Source organism: Mytilus edulis, chromosome 8 (genome assembly GCF_963676685.1).
Source record: "Mytilus edulis chromosome 8, xbMytEdul2.2, whole genome shotgun sequence".
Taxonomy (NCBI): Eukaryota; Metazoa; Mollusca; class Bivalvia; order Mytilida; family Mytilidae; genus Mytilus; species Mytilus edulis.
The window spans coordinates 40,387,636-40,407,876 of record NC_092351.1 but is presented as its reverse complement, the minus strand read 5'-3'; the positions used below and the strand labels follow the sequence as shown (position 1 = coordinate 40,407,876).

The 20,241-nt window shown below is 30.8% G+C and overlaps 2 protein-coding genes across 3 annotated transcripts in view; one reads left to right on the top strand and one right to left on the bottom strand.

Annotated features, from left to right (window-relative positions):
* The window catches only part of LOC139485553 (uncharacterized), a 38,943-nt gene extending 19,402 nt beyond the window's left edge, over window positions 1-19,541 (top strand). The window contains exons 1-5 of one of the 2 annotated variants that reach the window (XM_071270121.1): window positions 11,640-11,728; window positions 12,396-13,026; window positions 13,288-13,527; window positions 14,992-15,049; window positions 16,265-19,541. In XM_071270121.1, coding sequence (XP_071126222.1) covers window positions 12,397-13,026; window positions 13,288-13,527; window positions 14,992-15,049; window positions 16,265-17,097 — 1,761 coding nt within the window. In that variant the 5' untranslated portion in view covers window positions 11,640-11,728; window position 12,396 and the 3' untranslated portion in view covers window positions 17,098-19,541. Of the gene's footprint in view, window positions 1-11,639; window positions 11,729-12,395; window positions 13,027-13,287; window positions 13,528-14,991; window positions 15,050-16,264 lie in introns of those variants that run through there. The other variant, XM_071270118.1, reaches the window with a different exon arrangement.
* The window catches only part of LOC139485554 (protein phosphatase methylesterase 1-like), a 29,545-nt gene continuing 12,850 nt past the window's right edge, over window positions 3,547-20,241 (bottom strand). The window contains exons 7-16 of the mRNA XM_071270122.1: window positions 19,933-20,018; window positions 18,356-18,446; window positions 17,485-17,550; window positions 9,530-9,767; window positions 9,140-9,191; window positions 8,057-8,122; window positions 7,706-7,750; window positions 6,726-6,790; window positions 6,068-6,135; window positions 3,547-5,290 (exon numbers count right to left, since the gene is read on the bottom strand). Of these exons, the coding sequence (XP_071126223.1) occupies window positions 5,272-5,290; window positions 6,068-6,135; window positions 6,726-6,790; window positions 7,706-7,750; window positions 8,057-8,122; window positions 9,140-9,191; window positions 9,530-9,767; window positions 17,485-17,550; window positions 18,356-18,446; window positions 19,933-20,018 (796 nt within the window). The 3' untranslated portion in view covers window positions 3,547-5,271. The remainder of the gene's footprint in view (window positions 5,291-6,067; window positions 6,136-6,725; window positions 6,791-7,705; window positions 7,751-8,056; window positions 8,123-9,139; window positions 9,192-9,529; window positions 9,768-17,484; window positions 17,551-18,355; window positions 18,447-19,932; window positions 20,019-20,241) is intronic.

Genomic DNA, 20,241 nt, shown 5'->3' with positions numbered 1-20,241 from the left:
TCAAATACAGGTTCAAAAGTTTAAGACTCATATTGTTTTGATCTTAAAAAATAGGATTTATTTCATTCCCGTCAAAAATAAAACGTAAAAATGAAAAACGTTTCCAGTATTAAAAAATATCTACCAGTGATTTCTTCTTAAAAATTTCAAGAAGGAAAGTGCCATGTGCATTATTTAAAATAAAGCCAAAAAAAGTGTACGTCACCGACCTTTCAAAAAAAATATGAGGAATTTTCATGTTTTGTTCTCGTTCGTTTTGAAGAAAAGAGTTGTCTTTCTTCAGAACATTGCATCTGACGTCATAGTACACAGTTTCCTTACTGGCGCACTATTTGAATAAATCGCAAATTGGACGTTTGAAACCCACATTTAAATTTCCAAGAATAAGAACTATAATCACATACTTTATTATCCGGTAATACAAGAGAATAAATGCATGTATCAGTATCAGATCTTATGATGTTATTGCCGCACAATATTAACATTCAGAAACACCATCCTTCGGAATGGAAAATTGTTTGAAATTTGTCATCTGCCCCTCATTAGCAAAATTAATGAAAATAAAAAATAGAAATGAAAGATGGCACTGGCTAATTTACAGAGTATTTGACTATATCAGACTAGAAGTGTGCTTTTTTTCCTCGTCAATTTCAGTAGTTTGCCGTAACGAACTCATTCGCTACTGGTGACAGACGGACATACAAAAGCTTGGACGGACGTACAAAAGCATATTTGTTACGTTCGGAGGACGTGTTTTTCAACAGACTGTCGGCATTCCAATAGGAACAAACTGTGCCCTCTACTTGCCGACTTGTTTCTTTATTATTATGAGGCTGACTTCATGCAGGAACTTCTTAGGAAAAAAAATAAGAAGTTAGCAATATCCTTTAACTTTACTTTTCGCTATATAGATGATGTTCTTTCACTAAATAATTCAAAATTTGGTGACTATGTGGAACGCATCTATCCAATCGAGCTAGAGATAAAGGATACTACAGATACAGTTAAGTCGGTCTCTTGACTTACATCTAGAAATTGACAATGAGGGTCGGTTGAAAACAAAACTTTACGACAAAAGAGATGATAGAGGGTTGCTGATCACAAGGAAGCTATTAAACCATGAATGTGACCTACCGAATTAAACTATTTACCGGATTTGTTATCACATAAGCAACACGACGGGTGCCGCATGTGGAGCAGGATCTGCTTACCCTTCCAGAGCACCTGAGATCACCCCTAGGTTTTTGGTGGGGTTCGTGTTGTTTATTCTTTAGTTTTCTATGTTGTGTCGTGTGTGCTGTTGTTTGTTTGTCTTTTTCATTTTTAGCCATGGCGTTGTCAGTTTGTTTTAGATTTATGAGTTTGACTGTCCCTTTGGTATCTTTCGTCCCTCTTTTAAGATTAATAGAAACCTTCCCTTCTTTTTAGAAATAGTTTAAAGAAGAATTCCAAAGATCGTAAACTATAAGATGAACTGTCATCCACAATTATTGAACATAGAATGAACATAAACTTAACGATTGACATACAGAAGAAAAAAAAAAGCATATAAACCATTGTCTACAGATGACATTATACTATAACAATTGTAACCAAAATTTGTTGTCATATGTTAACACATTCTAAAGCCTCTTTTGAAGTCATACAAATGTCCGTTTTCCTAGACCATGATCAACGTCAGTTCGTGCATCTGAGTAGAAATAATCAGGCAGCTCACATTAACCAATATAATTCGAGGCGATACATAAATTTGAATTAAATTGAGAATGGAAATGGGAAATGTGTCAAAGAGACAACAACCCGACCAAATAAAAAACAACAGCAGAGGGTCACCAACAGGTCTTCAATGTAGCGAGAAATTCCCGCACCCGGAGGCGTCCTTCAGCTGGCCCCTAAACAAATATATACTAGTCCAGTGATAATGAACGCCATACTAATTTCCAAATTGTACACAAGAAACTAAAATTAAAATAATACAAGACTAACAAAGGCCAGAGGCTCCTGACTTGGGACAGGCGCAAAAATGCGGCGGGGTTAAACATGTTTGTGAGATCTCAATGTTTACATAGAAAAAGGCAAGCATTAGTGATGGTTAAAATCACCTCCTTATCACCCAATAATGACATCTTCATATAACTACACCTGGAGGTAAGTTCATAGTACCCTTTAACATTGATTATGTAGAAGTTAGATTGGATCTTTAATAGAAACCAAAGCAATAAAAACATCACGATAGGCAAATTAATGCTTCTGGATTCTCATTAACTACACAGACTCATGTAAAAAAGATTCTTATCTATTTGAAAAAGAAACAAAAATCTTATTAACTGAAACCAACCTTTTAGAAGTACCAGAAAAGGTCGGTGATTGGAGCTTCATTTCTGCATTAAGATACATTATATTTGTATATAAAATATATATATATATATTTTTTTGGTATTACATCTAAAGTAAATGGTGTTGGTGATTTTAACATTTTCTGTTAATTCTATTGATTGTCTAGAATATGACTGGAATAGAGTTTGATACTTGTAAGTTAACAGTATCAAAATCTGATCCACTACATGTTATGGACAGTTACAAAATATATATCTTATGAAGATGAAACGTGCGTCTGGCATACTAAATTATAATCCTGGTACCTTTGATTTACACCACTGGGTCGATGCCACTGCTGGTGGACGTTTCGTCCCCGAGGGTATCACCAGCCCAGTAGTAACTGCAGTGTTGACATGAATATAAATAATGTGGTCATTTTAATAAATTTCCTGTTTATACAAAACTTTGAATTTTTCGAAAAACTAAGGATTTTCTTATCCCAGGCATAGATTACCATAGCCGTATTTGGCACAACTTTTTGGAATTTTGGCTCTTCAACTTTGTCCTTGTTTGGCTTTATAAATATTTTGATATGAGCGTCACCAATGAGTCTTATGAAGACGAAACACGCGTCTGGCGTACTAAATTATAATACTGGTACCTTTGATAACTATTTACAACAGCTAGTCCTGAATGTTGATTTTCCTCATGTATTGTGAAATTTGTGATTATCTAATCTCTTTTAAAACCGACCTGACTGTTCTTTTACTGCGTATTAAAGTTCAAGTAGTTATTATATTAAACCAATGGACCCATTCTTCAGCCTTATTCTATTTAGATAATCACTCTCAGCATTACTAAAAAAAGGTGGCAACATGTGTTATATTTACTGATATACGTGAGAAAAAACTTAGTATATTCTTTGCCTAATTGTGCTTTTTCATAAAGTGAAACTCTGAAATCTCAGAGTTAAAAAAAAAAACCAAATATAAGATGAAATAAGTTCACATATAATATTAACAAAACATCACATCTTTATCTAGTAAGCATTGTCAAAAGTCAGTTTCTACATTCAAATAATAAATATTAAATCAAATACAGGTATGTCAAAAGCATCATTAAAAGTAAATAAATGACAAAATGGATGTTCTACAAAAAAGAACAACCAAATAAAAATATCCTATTTTTTTATGCAGGCTGCTTACAAAGAATAACTGTGCAATAAAATAGTAATACATAGAGACTTTATTTGCACACAAATTCAATTACTGGGTTAACAAATTACATACATAGAATGAAATGAATGGAAATGCTTATATAACTACACATCTTTTGCATAACAGATTGAGCCTACATACTAAACAGGGTTATAATAACCAGTTAGGGTTAGTTTTTCAGTTTAAAAATACTCATTCTGGATTCTAGCAAAAATACTTAAAGGACATTTATTTAGATTAGGCCAATTAAAATTAATTGATAGATTTTCATCCCCGCCCACCCCTCTGAAATCTTCCTGCCCCGATTTTTTTTATTTTGAAAAATTTACAATTACCGGATTTTGTTGGTTTCCATTACAGGTAACCGTCGATAATTTCGTTTCATTCGAAACTTCCTGTTTCAAATATCGGTTTTTGTATTTCTTAGGAGTACTCTTACGAAATGATTTAGTCGACATATTCTGCTGCTCTATGATGACAACATCATTATACCGAAAATAGAGATTGAGTACAAAACGGCATGAAAAATTCGAGTTACGAGTAATACGCTGTTCCCAAGAACGCAAATCGCGGTATGTCACAAATGTTTGTGATTAGAACATCTTGGATTTTATTATTTATACAATGACTTTGTGTCAGGGAATTTGGACTGTGAATGATACCCAAAGCTTTATAAGAATCGTGGAACACATTTGTACAAAAATCATGACTGGAATAAGCATGAACTTGATAGATGTATGAAGTTCAAAAAGTACAAACATACGCATTTTATCAATTTATAGCAAGCCCTTAGATTTAGATTTACCCATGGCTGTCGTTTTTTGTTGACAAACAGAAAACATCCTCTGTCCCAATGCCCTCAATAGAGTCATTAAACAATTTCTTTCTTGTTAAATGATGTTTTACATTGTAATTATATTTGCATCTTGCACTGATAAGGACCAACCTATTATTTCAACACTGTTTGAGTTTTCATTTTGTTCTGTACTTCAATTACTTGTGTTGCATATCAATACATTTACTTCATATTATCGGGACTACAAACCATTGCTTAGAAAGCAAAATAAATTTAGTGTAGGTATTCCAAGTGAAGAGAGCGTTTCTCCATGTTTTTGCTGTTTTCTATGAAATAGGAATCTAAAGAGGCAATAACATGTAGAAAAGTGGTTGTCAATCAGAGATATTTATTTATGAATTATAAAAACTTTATACGATACCTTATGCATGCATTTACATGATAATAGCTTATTATTACACTTGCATATATGAAGAACATGTCACAAGAGGATTTCTAATGAAATAAAATTTAAAAAATAAAATCCTCCCACCTGCCCCATTTTTTTCAAAAATCTGGATGAAAATCTACTAATTAATTTTAGTTGGCCTTAATATGATAAGCCTTTGCTAACTTACTTTTTACAGAAACTTAACAAGTTGTCTGAGTGTTACCTCTTGAGGAAACAGGTTTACAAACAAAATTGCTAACAAAAAGCTATTGCAACTGATCATTTGCACATTGCAATACTTTTGTAACAAATTCAAAATTGAAACATCACCAATGGTTTATTTGTGATTTAACCAGAGGTATCATATATCTTATTCTGTCTAAGCTTTTTTAATGCCAAATAACATGAAAAGACACATGCATGCTGTAACAATTATGAATCCAATTACAACTGCTTTGCTTGGTAATTGCATATCTACATAAGAAAATCTTAATGCTGTCATCCAGTTTTCAACAGCCTGGAAATGCTCTGAAAAGAAAATTACAATCTAATCTCACAACAATAAATTAAGTATACAAAATTTCAAAAAGTCCTAGGTTTACAATTGTTCTTCACTGATATTATCCTTTATCATTTATGAATCTAGAAAAATCTTCGGATAATTTGTAGATTTCATTGTACATTGTACCAATATAAATGTTGCTATCTATTTATTTATCAATTTCCATTCTTGATTTTTATAAAGTGTGTATAAAATTTTATTACAAAACTATGATCGTGTTAAGTGTATCAGTGTAATAGATTACTTTTCAAGAACTTGCATAGTTCATATATTGTTGGCGCAAAGAAGTCCTAGAAAAGCTACAAAACATAAAGACATCTTTTGGATTATACAAGTTTTGACTTATTATTCAAAATTTCCTTTAAAACAGGTACAAAACGCTTATCAAATCCACCTTCACAATTTACTCTTAGGAGTCTTTCAATTGCTTTTACATTTCTTCTCAAGATTACTCGTATTACTATTGCAGCAAGATCTTATACCCTTCAGGATAGTCTCCTTGGTGTCCTCTGTACATTTTTACAATTGCATATTGCTGTTTTCGCTGTTAAAACTTGAATTATCTTCCTGAATTTGTTAAAAGTAATTTTGAAATTGAATGGTCCTCAGTTGTAAGATGAAGTTATTATATTTTGTGTTTTTGTACTCCTCTTGTAGAAAATGTCTTAAAAAGCTGTCAAACTTAAATGTTCAGGTTCTTTCTAAAAAAATAACTTAGCAATACACAACTACAAATAGAATACCTTTCAAAATTATGAGTAGCTTCAGCAACTTTATATCTGACCATAAATGTGGCAAGGACATCTGCTACCTGTAACAGAAAAATAATTTTAATATAGGCAGAAGATCGGCTGAACCAAAATCTCTAAAGTTACATTTAAGTAGAGCTCCCTTAAGTGGATACCAATGGTATACAGGGTTGTCAAAAGAATAAATTTAGTGGTCTATAACAGAAAAATAACAAAATCTTACTTTCTCTCATCCTAACCATCATTATATATACATATTTCTAGGCCAAACAGATTGGATGGAAAATACGATTATTACATTTATAAAATGATAAAAGAGCACTATTATATTACACATTGTACAAACAAAGTACTAGAGTATCACTGATTACTGTAAGTTTAGAAATTATTACAAGGTTTTTATTATTGCGAATAATGTGAATGGGTGAGTATCATAATTATAAGAGCTCACATTCTGAGATCTGATTCATATATCTGTTTGCAGATTTTCTTCAACCTAAAATAATTAATCTTGCATGTTTGTCTATTCTTCCATTGAAATAATAAATGCATGCAATAACTTCTGAACTTAGAGTGGTCTTTTATAGACAAAACACACGTCTGACATAAACAATTATTAGCCTGGTAACTATTATAAGTTTTTATCATTTACCTTATCTGGACTATCTTCATGCACAGCATGACCACACTGAGGTAAAACCTGCATCTGGAACTTTCCTGAAATTTTTTTATTTGAAAATGAGGTGATGTGGCGTTCAAGTTCTTTATCATTTAATTTAATAGAACAGAAGTGAAATGATTAATTAATTTGTGAGACAGATACTCAATTCGCACTGATTTAGGTTTTTTTTTCTTTTAAAATGACAATTCCCCCACCCCCCCCCCCCCCCCTTTTTTTCTGAATGTGACCTACCAACTTAATACCGGGTTTTTTCTAACATGTGCAACATGATGGGTGCGACTTGTTGAGCAGGACATGCTTACTCTTCTGGAGCACCTGAGATCACCCTCAGTTTTTGGTGGGGTTCGTGTTGCTATAGGTCTTTATTTTTCAATGTAGTGTTTTGTGTACTATTGTTTGTCTGTTTGTCTTTTTTTTTTATCCATGATGTTGTTTGATTATTTTCATTTTATGAGTTGAAATGCATCTCTGGTGTTTTTTGCCCCTCTCTTATAGAAACTTGGACACAATCCATATTCAAGCATTTTGAACGTCAACTTTTATCATTAATTCAAAAATTTGGGTGTTGACGACGTTCAGATAATGCCCTTTACATGCTTTAAGGGAAGTCAAATGATACTGATTCACTCCAGTCATAGTAGATGCATTTTATAAAATAGTTATCTTTCAGCAACAGCAGTTTTATTTCTTTGAATAATTATATTTGGGCATAATCAGATTTATTTCTTTAAATTTTTCTCATCAATAAGATAATCAGTCTTTTCAATTAACACTCTATGTGTTGAACTTTCCTTTGAAGGTTCTTAATTTCTTTCTCTGTGTGGAATTCAAGTCATTATTAAAAACTATCATTTTTTGTGATGTCTTTAAAATAAAAAAATAAAAAAGAGTTACGGATAACAGTTGTTCTTTTCACACCAATTTCTGTTAATAATGTTGACTAAACCTACCCTGCATCTGACCTATGGTGAGTTCTTTATCTAGTCTATCCACTCCTACAACAAAGCAATAGTTGTATCAGATAACAAAATGCTACTGTATAAATATATCACTTACTCATTATTCAGCATCTCAACACCTTTAACATACATACACTTATTTGGTCTTGATATCTGAACATTATTTTGTTATTTTTTGTAGCACTTTAACATTTTTTAAATGAAAAACTAAAGAAAATGAGATTAAAAAGTACTTTTACTTTTCTTAAATTAATCTTGCAACATATAACTTTATACTATAAATTAACTTGTATTTTGCCCCTTCAAGTGTTAGATGCAAATAAATCTCCTTAATCAATATACCTGCTAATAATAACATTTTGGGACAATCACAGGATAAAAACTTTTCTGATAGTCCTTGAAACCAGCCTTCAATATAAAGACAGTCAATCATGAACTAATATTTGTAAAAAAGATCTAAATTTATCGCTATTTTGTGCATTTTTCTTTTGATCTTTTTTTGTGATAATTTTCATATCATGCTTCTCGCTTGAGATGGAAAAATTATCGCTAGAAACTAAGGAAACCATGTGGCGTTGCTAACGAAATTGACATGAAATTGACAACGTCGTCATAGGTAAAATAGCAATAAACAGATTATCATTGGTCATCTCAACTCGATTGCTTTTCTCACTTTCGCTGTACCAGCTCAAGCGAGAAAATCAATCTCGTTGAGATGATCAACGATAATCTATAAATATAGCATCAGAGTTAAAATGTAGATACTACAACACAAATCCATTCATTTGAATAGTAATCAATACCAAAATATTTAAATCTACTAACTTAGAAATACATATTTACAGATCATTCCAAAATTTGGAAATAATTCAAATATAAGTTGATAAAAATTGTAGTCAACTTGTCAAATTGGTAAAATCTGTTCCTCTTATGATATAATGCAAAATGCATAGTGCACTATTCCAAATGGATATGTTAAGAAATTATTGAGAGAAATCAAATCAATGTTTTGGTTGTAAATCAATATTGATCAAACTTGTCACTATAGATTCAAATGCATACAGAAGAGATAAAATTATTCATGCATTAACATATCCCAATTGATACATGTATAACAAAGCAATACATATATAAAACAACAATAACTAGACATTTCTCAACACTTTATTAATAAAACATTTAAAGGAAAAACAGATGTGTTATTAACCTTTTTCAAATAAAAAGCCCTTCACAGATGATAATGTGATTTTTGTATTGTTTTTAGGATCGAGCTTTTTAAATTCTCAAATCTACGAGTTTTTTTACAATTTTATAGGAAAATACAAATCAAATGATGTAATTGATCAAATATGCCAACAACAAAAATCCTATAATATGTTGGATAAAAAACATATAATAAAGGATGGTTGATCTACAGATAAATACCTTTCCAAAAAGGTTCTGTTTTGCCCAAATCTATCCTCCATGTATATTTGGTCTGAAAAAAAATAATGTTGACCATAAATTTGTTTTCCCTTAACTTGTATTTTGAGAAAATGATATACATATATGAAGTAATATGATTCAGCAACCAGAAAGTATCAATTTTTCAAAATATAAGGTATTAAGCCAAAATCATAGTCATTTGAGTGATTATAAAGAGTATTTATTTTAAGGCATCAGGCTTATCGTTTGAGACTTAACTTATTTATAAGATTTTTCTTTATATCAAGTCCTAAACCTTGCATGTATATATTTTATAACAAAAAACTTTCTATTTCTAAATAATAATTAAATCCCTTTCCTAATGTCTTTATCAATATCGTAAAAACATACAGAGCTTTCAGGCTTTTTTAAACTTTCTGTGTGTTGCTGTGGTTTTGTAGAAGATTCCGGTGTGTCTGAGGTTAATTTGTCTGTACTCTGTAACCGGTCTGTGCTATTTTTAGATGTTTCACTTTCCCCATTGTCCTCCTCCTCATCCTCTTCCGCTATGGTACCACTTGTTGATGTGACAACTTCCATCTCATGTTCATGATCAAGTTGTGAGGTAGCTGTTTCTGCTGTGTCTAATCTAGAAAATAATTAAGTTTGAAAGAAATTATCTTTATGTGTGACAAAGCATCCTAGAATTGTCCCAAAAATCTAGCAGACCTACAAAATTTGTCAAAAAATAGTTCAAACCATAATAACCTTTATCTGATATTTTGTATCCAAATACTGTATGTTTAACTGATATCTTATTTTTAAAATTGATTTGTGCAAGAAGATTTTTCACTTTATCCAAAAAAAACTTTTAAAAAAGAACATGTAATAAAGAATTGTAAGTAATCTTCGTCTGCTGTTTTACAAAAATTACATTTACTATTATTAGAAATTTCACCCTTTAACAAGCCAATCATGAAACTTCTGGTTTTGAACCTTTATGCTGATTTTAATGTACAGCCTTTTTTCACATTTGATAGTTGTACACTCAATTACAAGTCAACAAATTTTCTTACAATTGGTCAAAGGTAATTTCATTTTTTTGAAATATGTAACTTTTCCTTGTTCTAATTCTTAATCATGATGATTCCTTACAAATGCAAAGAGCAAGTGTAAAAAGTATTTCATCATGGAATTAAAATTGCTCAGGTGGAGCTCAGAGATATAAATCTAAGATTGGGTCACAAAAAAAGCTTTTCAGCCTTCACAGTGCTGCTCTCTACGTCTTAACCACATGATTAAATAGCTTTATGTAAAATTTAAACTGTATTGATGAGTTGAAACGATAAAAGATAACATTTCTTTGAGTACCAGCAGAAGAATTACAATACCCTAATGACTGAAACATATACCTGGCCATACCTTGGATGGCTTTATACTTAAATGAGACAAGAATAAAGTTGTCAATGATGCATTCATGAATTTACATTCATTTCATAACTTGTAATAGATTCAGATGCAGATATTGCCAAATGGGGTGACAATTTAACACTAGAGGTAGCAGGGTTTTATTTCCCTTAAAGGTCATTTAACAGCACCCTAAAAACTCAAAACTCATACTTTAACTTCATATGCTTAGATTCATACTTAATACAATGCATCTAATTGAGACATGCATTACAAAAAGAAAATGGCAATAATATGCTATCCTCAACATGCTCAAGAAATTGCCCCAGCAATAGACCATAACTTATACAAACAAGAATGTGTCCACAGTACACAGATGCCCCACTCGCACTATCATTTTCTATGTTTAGTGGAATGTGAAATTGGAATAAATTCACTAATTTTGCATTAAAATTAGAATGATCTTATCAAAGGGAACATGTATACTAAGTTTCAAGTTGATTGGACTTTTACTTTATCAAAAACTACCTTGACCAAAAACTTTAACCTGAAATTTGCACTATCATTTTCTATGTTCAGTGAACCGTAAAATTGGGGTCAAAACTCTAATTTGGCATTTAAATTAGAAAGATCATATCATAGGGCACATGTATACTAAGTTTCAAGTTGATTGGACTTCAACTTCATCAAAAACTACCTTGACCAAAAACTTTAACCTGAAGCGGGACAGACGGACGAACGAACAGACGGACGGACGGACGAACGAAGGGACGAACGGACGCACAGACCAGAAAACATAATGTCCCTCTACTATCTTAGGTGGGGCATAAAAACACTTGTTGGATGGATCTCGATGTGTAACTTAATGGTTTTATTTTGTTGCCCTAATTTGTTTTCTCTCAATTGATTTATGAATAATGAACAGTAGTATACTACCGTTGCCTTTATTTGTGATATTTCAAACCAAATAACTAATTAAATGATTTAATATCAGTTGTAATAAAATATGTATCTTCCACAATTTTTCAATTTTAGTTTTAAATTTCCCTCCTTACTTAACTATTTACATTAATTTTAATCATGTGATCTTCTTTATGGTACATTTTTGTACTATAAATAGTAAAGGGAATTTCCTGTTTCCAGCCCAAGGTTGTGTTATCAAGATGAAGAAATATTAAAAGAAATGAGATAATCAAGACAAAGGTAAGACAAGTGGTGTGAACAAAATTAACTACTCAATATTTTCAAAACATTACATCTTAAATTAATAGAATTTTAAAATGTGAATTTGTAGTTGCATTAACCACAAGCCCAATTCAGACATTTTATTTCTATGTGACTTACTTTCTTTTTTGTTTTATCTACAATAAGATGTAATAAGTATATAAATAATAATATATTTGTAATATATATTCACTCATACAAAAACAAGTATGTTTAATTCATATCTTTTCTAAAGCTGACTATTTTTTAATGCAATCTACTTTCTTTTTTGTAATTGTCATTCAATCGATACTGGGTCAATTAGTAAATTAATACTGCAAGACACAATTAAGGATGATAATTTAGAGATGCTTTCCTGAAATAAACTTTTCCAAGGTACACAATAAGATATTGTCTCAAGCACATAAACTTCAAAACCACTGCTTATTATAGGTTTATTGCATTATTTAAAAAAAAATATATATGAAGTCTATCTCAATGCATGGATATATGATTTGTGAAGGTAACCATCAGTTATAAAAAAAAAAAAACAATAATGATCTTCCTTAATGATTTTATGATGAATATCTGAAGATATGCAACAGAAATTAAAAGCAAAACATTAAGCATCATGAGCATTGTTTACACTGTTTTCAATTTATTGAAGGATGGACAGAGAAGATCAACGTAGATACTTGGTGGTTGGATCTGTCATTTTAGAAGTTGTGACTCCTTTGTTTCAACAAAGGATAGAGCATGACTTTACAACTGGTGGGTTTGGATCCCTTCAGGCATTTATCAATAGTCAACAAGTTATTCACACTCTATTTCACCTACGACACAGAAACTCATGGTGTTGTAAAGACAAACCAAACTGCCATAACCCTTCTGCATTGCCATTGATTTACTGCCAATGGAACAAGTTGTATTCCGAAAATCCAGGACCAGGGATCCACAACTGTCACTGTAAATTCACAGCTAATCCTGTTCAACTAAAAGACCTTGATATCAGCCTTTCCAGTCTTATTTTGTTAAACTGTTGTAATCTATCACAACCTGAAGCGGAAGCTGTTCAACTGTTACGACAATACAAGAATGATTACTTGAGTCATAATACGACAGGTTGTATTACCCAAACTGAATACAACACCTTATGGCCAGACTTAGTCACATATGTCCTGAGACTTGATCCAACCAAACAAGATGATCTTGTTAGGATAGAACACAGACCACTAGATGAGTCACTATGTAAAAAATACTTCACATTCCTCCTTGATCTTAATCAACAGATAGAAGAGGTATAATTTCTATGTACTGTTTAATTTATAATGTACATTATTTTTTTAAGTGGGCAAAGCTTTTATTATTCATGACCCTATTAAAGGACTTTGAACAGCTCAAAGGAAATCACTTTATTTCCAATTGAAAATTTAAGAAATTAAATTCACTTGTGTCATTTGCATTTATGTCATGTATGTGTAATACAATTAATTATGCTTGTCCACCAATAAAAAGCAATCAAGACCTTCAAGAGTGCATTATATATTTTTTTATTGAAGATAAAGTCAACCATGGAAAGTATTTATTCGTCCAACCAAGCTGTCAGTTCTTCATTAAGTGGACTGAACAGTTCTGTAGAGACAGCTTTTCAGGCAATGGATACAACAGTTGAAGGAATAGACTTGGCAGTTCATAGAACGGACACAGCAGTTGAAGGAATAAATACAAGAGTTCAAGTAATGGGAACTTCAATCCAAGGAATAGAAACATCAGTTCAGCAAACAAATGATCTTCTTAAGGTAAATCATAATTTACTGATAAACAAAATGGCTTGCAAATTTTTATGGTAATTATTTGACTTCTTTGCCTTTTTAAAAGTCTCTATATGTGTTGAAATCCAGTCATTGTATTCATCTACTTAACAATTGTTTATAATGATCCTATAAGCTGTCTTAATTTGCACAAGTTGTGAGCAGTCTCCACACGGTGACTTGAAGATGATTAACAATAATAAATATACTGTTCTTTAATGGGTTTTGAAAATGTAAATAGTTTGAGTCACCAAATCCCTTCCTTTTCATTTCATAAATCCATTTCAGTTGTATATTTAATAAAAACTAGATGTGGCAAAGCGACACGAATGTTGCAAAATCTGCAATTTCAAGAACACATGTGGACACAAACATGGTAGTAGTCTCACATATCAAAAATCAGCACAAAATCTGGAGGCGTAAAGAAAAAAGGCTGTATAACTGTGATTTTCAACAATTTATCAAAGTCCAAAGCCCGTTATTTGGACAAAAATAAGCAGAGCGGAACAAAACTTACACTTGATCTGTAACTCATTATGGTTAACTCACATACCAAAAATCAGCCCAATATCTGAAGGCATTTAGGAAAAAATTCTGTATAACTGTGATTTTCAACAATTTAACAAAGTCCAAAGCCCATAGTTTCAGAAAAACTAGAGGAATGGAACCAAACTCAAACTTGATCTGTAACTCATTATGGTTAACTCATAAACCAAAAATCAGCCCAATATCTGAAGGCGTTTTGAAAAAGCTCTGTATAACTGATTTTCAACAATTTATCAAAGTCAAAAGCCCGTAATTTCGGCAAAAATAAGCGGAGCGGAACGAAATTTGACCTTGATCTATAACTCATCATTGTAAACTCACATACCAAAAATCAGCCCAATATCTGAAGGCATTTAGAAAAAAAGTTTGTATAACTGTGATTTTATACAATTTATCAAAGTCCAAAGCCCATAGTTTCAGCAAAACTAGAGGAGTAGAACAAAATTTAAACTTGATTTGTAACTCATCATGGTTAACTCACAAACCAAAAATCAGCCTAATATCTGAAGGTGTTTAGAAGAAAACTCTGTATAATCATTTGTTGTGGAATGACGGAATGACAGCTTTACGGAATCATGGAATTACAGAATAATCTGAATTACGAATTACTGAATTTCAGAATTAGGACAAGGGTAAAACTATATGGCACCCACAACTTCGTTGCTTCGTTGCAGGCCATAAAAAACTTTCTAATCACAAGTAGAACATTTTGGAACTACGATTAATATCTGTGTTATTGAACAATATTGTATACATAGTATATGGACAAAGAGCTTATATTGAAGGTTGTCTGTTAAACAATTTGTCTTCGTGAATTTAATTTTTGCCATTAAAAACTTGTAATGAGTTATCTCCCCATTATTTTTTTTACTTAAATTATAATACAACAGTTTTTTTCATTTATAGGAACTCCTACATAAAGGTTTGACATGTGAATGTGGCAGACAAATCATTATTCCTCTCTGTAAGTTTATAAATATTACATGATTTTGATAAATTGAACTTTTCATCTTTAATCAAATCTATTTTCCATCAAGTATTTGAAATATATACTTCTAAAATCTAAAAAATTGAGAGCAGAAGGAGGCATTTTGTGAAGGAAACATCTCCTTATTGTTCTCTCATTAAAAGATTGTTTTATCATTAATACTGTAGTTGTTAAAATAGTCAAACCGTTCACAAAACTTTTTGGTAGCATGTATCATGTATTAGCTGGTATGTGCATTAACAATTTGGTTTATTTGAATGTTATTTGTGGAAATAATTCAACCTTTAATAATTACATCCAAAAAGCATTGACAATCTATCATGAAAAACAAAATGAAACTGTTTTAACACAAATGCATTCTACAGAAAAATATTTCCAGTGAGGTAAAATCAATCCTCATAGGTATTATACAAAATTTCAAAAAAGAGTTTATTGTACTCATGAAATCAGTTATAAATTGAGGAAATTTACATCCATCAAATAATAATGAATTTACAGTAAATGGTATTACTTTAATAGATTTTCAAATTATAAATATTTGACTATGGATATAGTTTCAAATAAGGTAAAACTGATTGTAGGGTAATCATCAATGAGTCGACAACTCAAGAAAATAATTTCCATTCCAAGTTTTATGTGTATTGATAAGTCAATTGCAAAAAGTATGAAATATTGACATTTGCATATGCTCTCATCAAATTGATTTATCAACAGAAACATGTATGTTTTAACCCCTGAGTATTTGATTGCAGCAACTAATAATTACAAATCATAATATAAATAACATCCATCTGGTTTTAATCCCAACAAACGAGTTTGTTTGATTAGAACACATTTTATATCTATTGTAAATAAAATGACGAGAACTAGAAGTGCAAGTTTTTGTCATAACAAATAATACAGTATAATCTAACACATAATGATGTAATTAAATGAAGTATATTGTGATAAGTGTGTGGTTGTGATATAAACAAGTTGTTATATAAGTTCCAATTATCTGGATTAAACACTACACAAATACATCTGTATGCGCTCAGGATAAAACGTTAAAAGCTGAAACTGAGTTTTTAATGTTTCCATTGAGTTGTTATCATGTTTTATAACAATTAATCAGACCATTCTTTATTATTTTGCACATATAATATACATTCACAGTTGTTTTTTAGTATCAGTATTGTATCTACTACTCAGGTAATGACCAAAGAAGAAAACACAGTGATTCGTATCAACTAGGACAAAATATCTTCTTCCTTCATCAACAACTCAATCTTAAGTCACTACTCAGTATTGGCGAGGGAGAATTCATAACAGATGTAAAGATGATGGATGATGGTAGACTGGTGTTTTGTCTACCTTGTGAGAACAGACTAATGATCTGTAACACTGATGAATCACAGACAGACAGTATAAATTTAAAGGAAACACCATGGTCTGTAACTGCAGTCAACAACTCTATAGTGGCTGTTACAGTTAAACTGCACTTCAGATGCTATATAGAGATGTATGACATAAACAATAAACACATACTTAAATCCATATTAATTCCTGAAATGTTTATTATTAGCGGCATTGCAATGATAAACAACAAGTTAGTAGTAGGTGGTTGTGGAGAACTACTGAGTGTTGATTATCAGACAGGAGAGACATGTACAATAACAACAATAGAAGGAGGCATGTATCCTCGTGTGTTACATGCTTCTGGTGACAGAATATTCTTCACTGATAGTCAGAGCAATGAAAGAACACTAAGCTGGTACAATTATATTGATAACAAAATATATAACACGAAACTACCATCACATTCAAACTCTATAACTTCTCTACAAGATGGAAGTTTGTATGTGTGCTGTGGTGATGGTTTAATACATCATGTATCAAAAGATCTTAAACATAGGGAAAAAGTCAGAGGAACCAACAATGAGTGGCTGAAGGGAAATTCATTTATCAGCTACAACACAAAACAAAATAAGATGGTTGTTCGTAATAATGAAAATATTCTGAGCATCTTTCATGAATATCAGTAAGACCTATGTCAATTTTACATATGGCAAACATTGTGAGACATATATATATATTACATGTCTATGCTTTCATATGTTGTACTGTTTATTCTGTTTAGAATTGCAATCAGTTAGTAAAGTAAAAGAAAATAACACTTCATTATTTTGTTTTGTTTGAAGTGCTTTTAAACAGTAAAATCTAGTGTTGGATAAGAAATGACAATGAAGTTAGATATTAAAGAGAACAGTAGATATACTTCAATGGTAAAATATAGGGTTAGATGAGTATTGAAAATTAAGTCTTGACCTTCATATATATTCTGCATAAATTGTACATGCTTTATAGGTAGGAACATGTGTTAATACTATACTTAAGTAATCCAAATTATAAATATAAAACATTCTTCTTACCTTTTAAGCTGTCCAACCATTGAAACTTTGGCTGATTCTACATTTCTTATTTGTCCTGCTCTAACACTAAAACAAAAACATATAGTATATGGTTTAATATGATTCATAAAAAGTTTTGTTGATAATTAGATAGTATGAAAACTGTAATTAATATAATATAAAAATCCATTTTTACATTCTATCAAATAACAGAACTTACAATTCCATTTGCCTAAGACTCATTGTGAGATTAAATCTTTCAATGTTGACATACATTTGGAATTATTTTTAGATCGTATCTTGATGTTATCATTGCTTTTTTAAGTTATATATAGAATAATAGGTAGTTTCGTTTTTGATACTGACTATATCATGTGGTATATATAGATGAGTCCAAAGGGCGAGTTTAGATATATTCCACATGATATAGTCAGTATCAAAAACGAAACTACCTATTAATCTGTTTATCGGTAATTATGACGTCACAATGTATTGCCTAATATTTTCAGAGATACAGCCAGTACGTTGATACTGGAAAATATTAGGCAGTAAGATCAAAGGGAAAATATATGAATTGCCGATAAATTTGGATATCACTACTACTTAAATTCAAATTTACAAGTTTTTAAATCTTTGTTCAACCTAAGGACTCATTTTCATTAAGCTTTGTATGCTATTATATAATTATAAACATGCATAATAAAACAGTGTCAGTTATGAAAACCAAATGTTTTACCTTTGAAAATTATATGCGAAGAATGATTTTTTATTGATGAAATTATTTCAAAACATTGTCCCAACTGTGATTAACATGAACTATTTTATCCTTCATAGTGTCCTAATACTAAATCTTATTTTACTTGTCACATAATATATAAGTATAAGAACTAACCTCCATTCAATGGCATGTTCCAGAGATTTAAATACAGCAGGCCTGCCTCTCAAAAAACTCTGCATACTGGTCAATGCTTCCAAAGCTGTTCCTATTATATAAAACAAACTATTGTAAATACTGAGTCAGGTATAGTGATGCTGAATTATTGAAATAACTAGATGATTGCAAATAAGTAACTTACAACTCATGAAGACGTATTAGCTTTCACCATCATCATCAGCGTTGTTGTAATTTTCATTATTCTTGTGAGCAAGTACTTTCATTATATGAATGTAACTGTAACATGTGCACATTCGTAACTGTATTATGTCAATATTTTGATTTTTCAATTACACAGAAATTGTATAAAAAGTTTTAAAATGCTAAAATGCTCAAACCATCAATTAGTTGTCAAAGAAAAATACATAAAGTATTGAAATTGTAAACTGATATTCCTAAATCTGCATTCATTAAGAGAAAACATTTTTATTTCAAGGGTTCAAAGGCCATACGGTGACATATAGATGTTAATTTCTGTGTCATTTTGGTCTCTTTTGAAGAGTTGTCTCATTGGCAATCATACCACATCTTTTTTTCTTAATAATACTAGTATGCTGGTAGGTAAAACTTACCAAATACTATAATATCTATTTTTTTACTTATATAAATGTACATAGAAGTCATAACCTTGTATATAGACAGTATGAATATAAGACTTGGAAGAAGTCACTGGAATAATTAAATTTATTTAAAATTCATTGAAGAATAAAAATCTATCTCTATATTTTATTACTATATATATTTAAACACTGTTATAAAGGGTAATTTGTACTGATGCAGGATACAGAGTTGAAAATTTATCAACCATTTCAATTTTTTAAATCAAAGGATAATGATTTAATAAAAGTTTGGAAAAGATGAAACTAAAAGATAAGTGTGTATTTATCAATGAAAAATTTTAATACTTGTATCAAGCTAACCCTTATAGTTACTTTATGCTATCATGTTGTCGTCACATCAATGTTAAATTCTAATAAGATCAAAGTTGAGGTTATAATAGCTTGTTATATGTAAATATTTTGAGAAGTAACTTATTATGCTTTTTATATAACAATACTATTTTTTCATTTGAAAATTGTTTGCAGCTTGTCTTATTTGTTTACCTATGTAGCTAGATAGCAGGAAATAAAAATATTCAGACCAACATATTGTTATTACAATCAATATTAGCCAAATTAAATTACCTTAGTGTCAATAGTGAATCATATTTGTCACCAGTTTTACCTTTTTGCACCAGGAGCTTTGAACTGTAAACAAGGCCTATTTCAAGATTGATACGTGGGTTCATTTATTTTTGTGGGTACCAATTTTTGTGGATTAAGGAAACCTTACATATTCATGGATATTTAATTTCGTTGTTTTGCAGAAGTCTGGATACAAGCCTTTAGAAAATTTGTCATTCCTTGAACTTTTAATTTCTTGGTTCACCTGTACTAACGAAATCCCCCAAAATAGTATCCAAAGAATAATATGGAATCCACAGAAATTAATTATGCTTACACTTTTATAAGGTCAACAGGTAGACTTCTTCTTACCTTCAACAACATCAATGACAATCAGACCAATTAAGGATGGAATCAGGTGTCTGAAGGCTGTGTTTACTGCTATAGAACCTCCCATACTGTCAATAGATAATTAAAACTGTCCAAGTCAATATCTTTTCATTAGTCTCAATATAAAAGACAAGAGTGCACACGCTGAAATGTCTCGCCTTCTATACTAATCATTGATATTATGTTGATAGTCCTAAGTATAAAGCTTTATTACAACTGTCTCATAAACTTAACATTAACCAAGATAACTAAACAAAGACCAATGAACCATGAAAATGAGGTCAAGGTCAG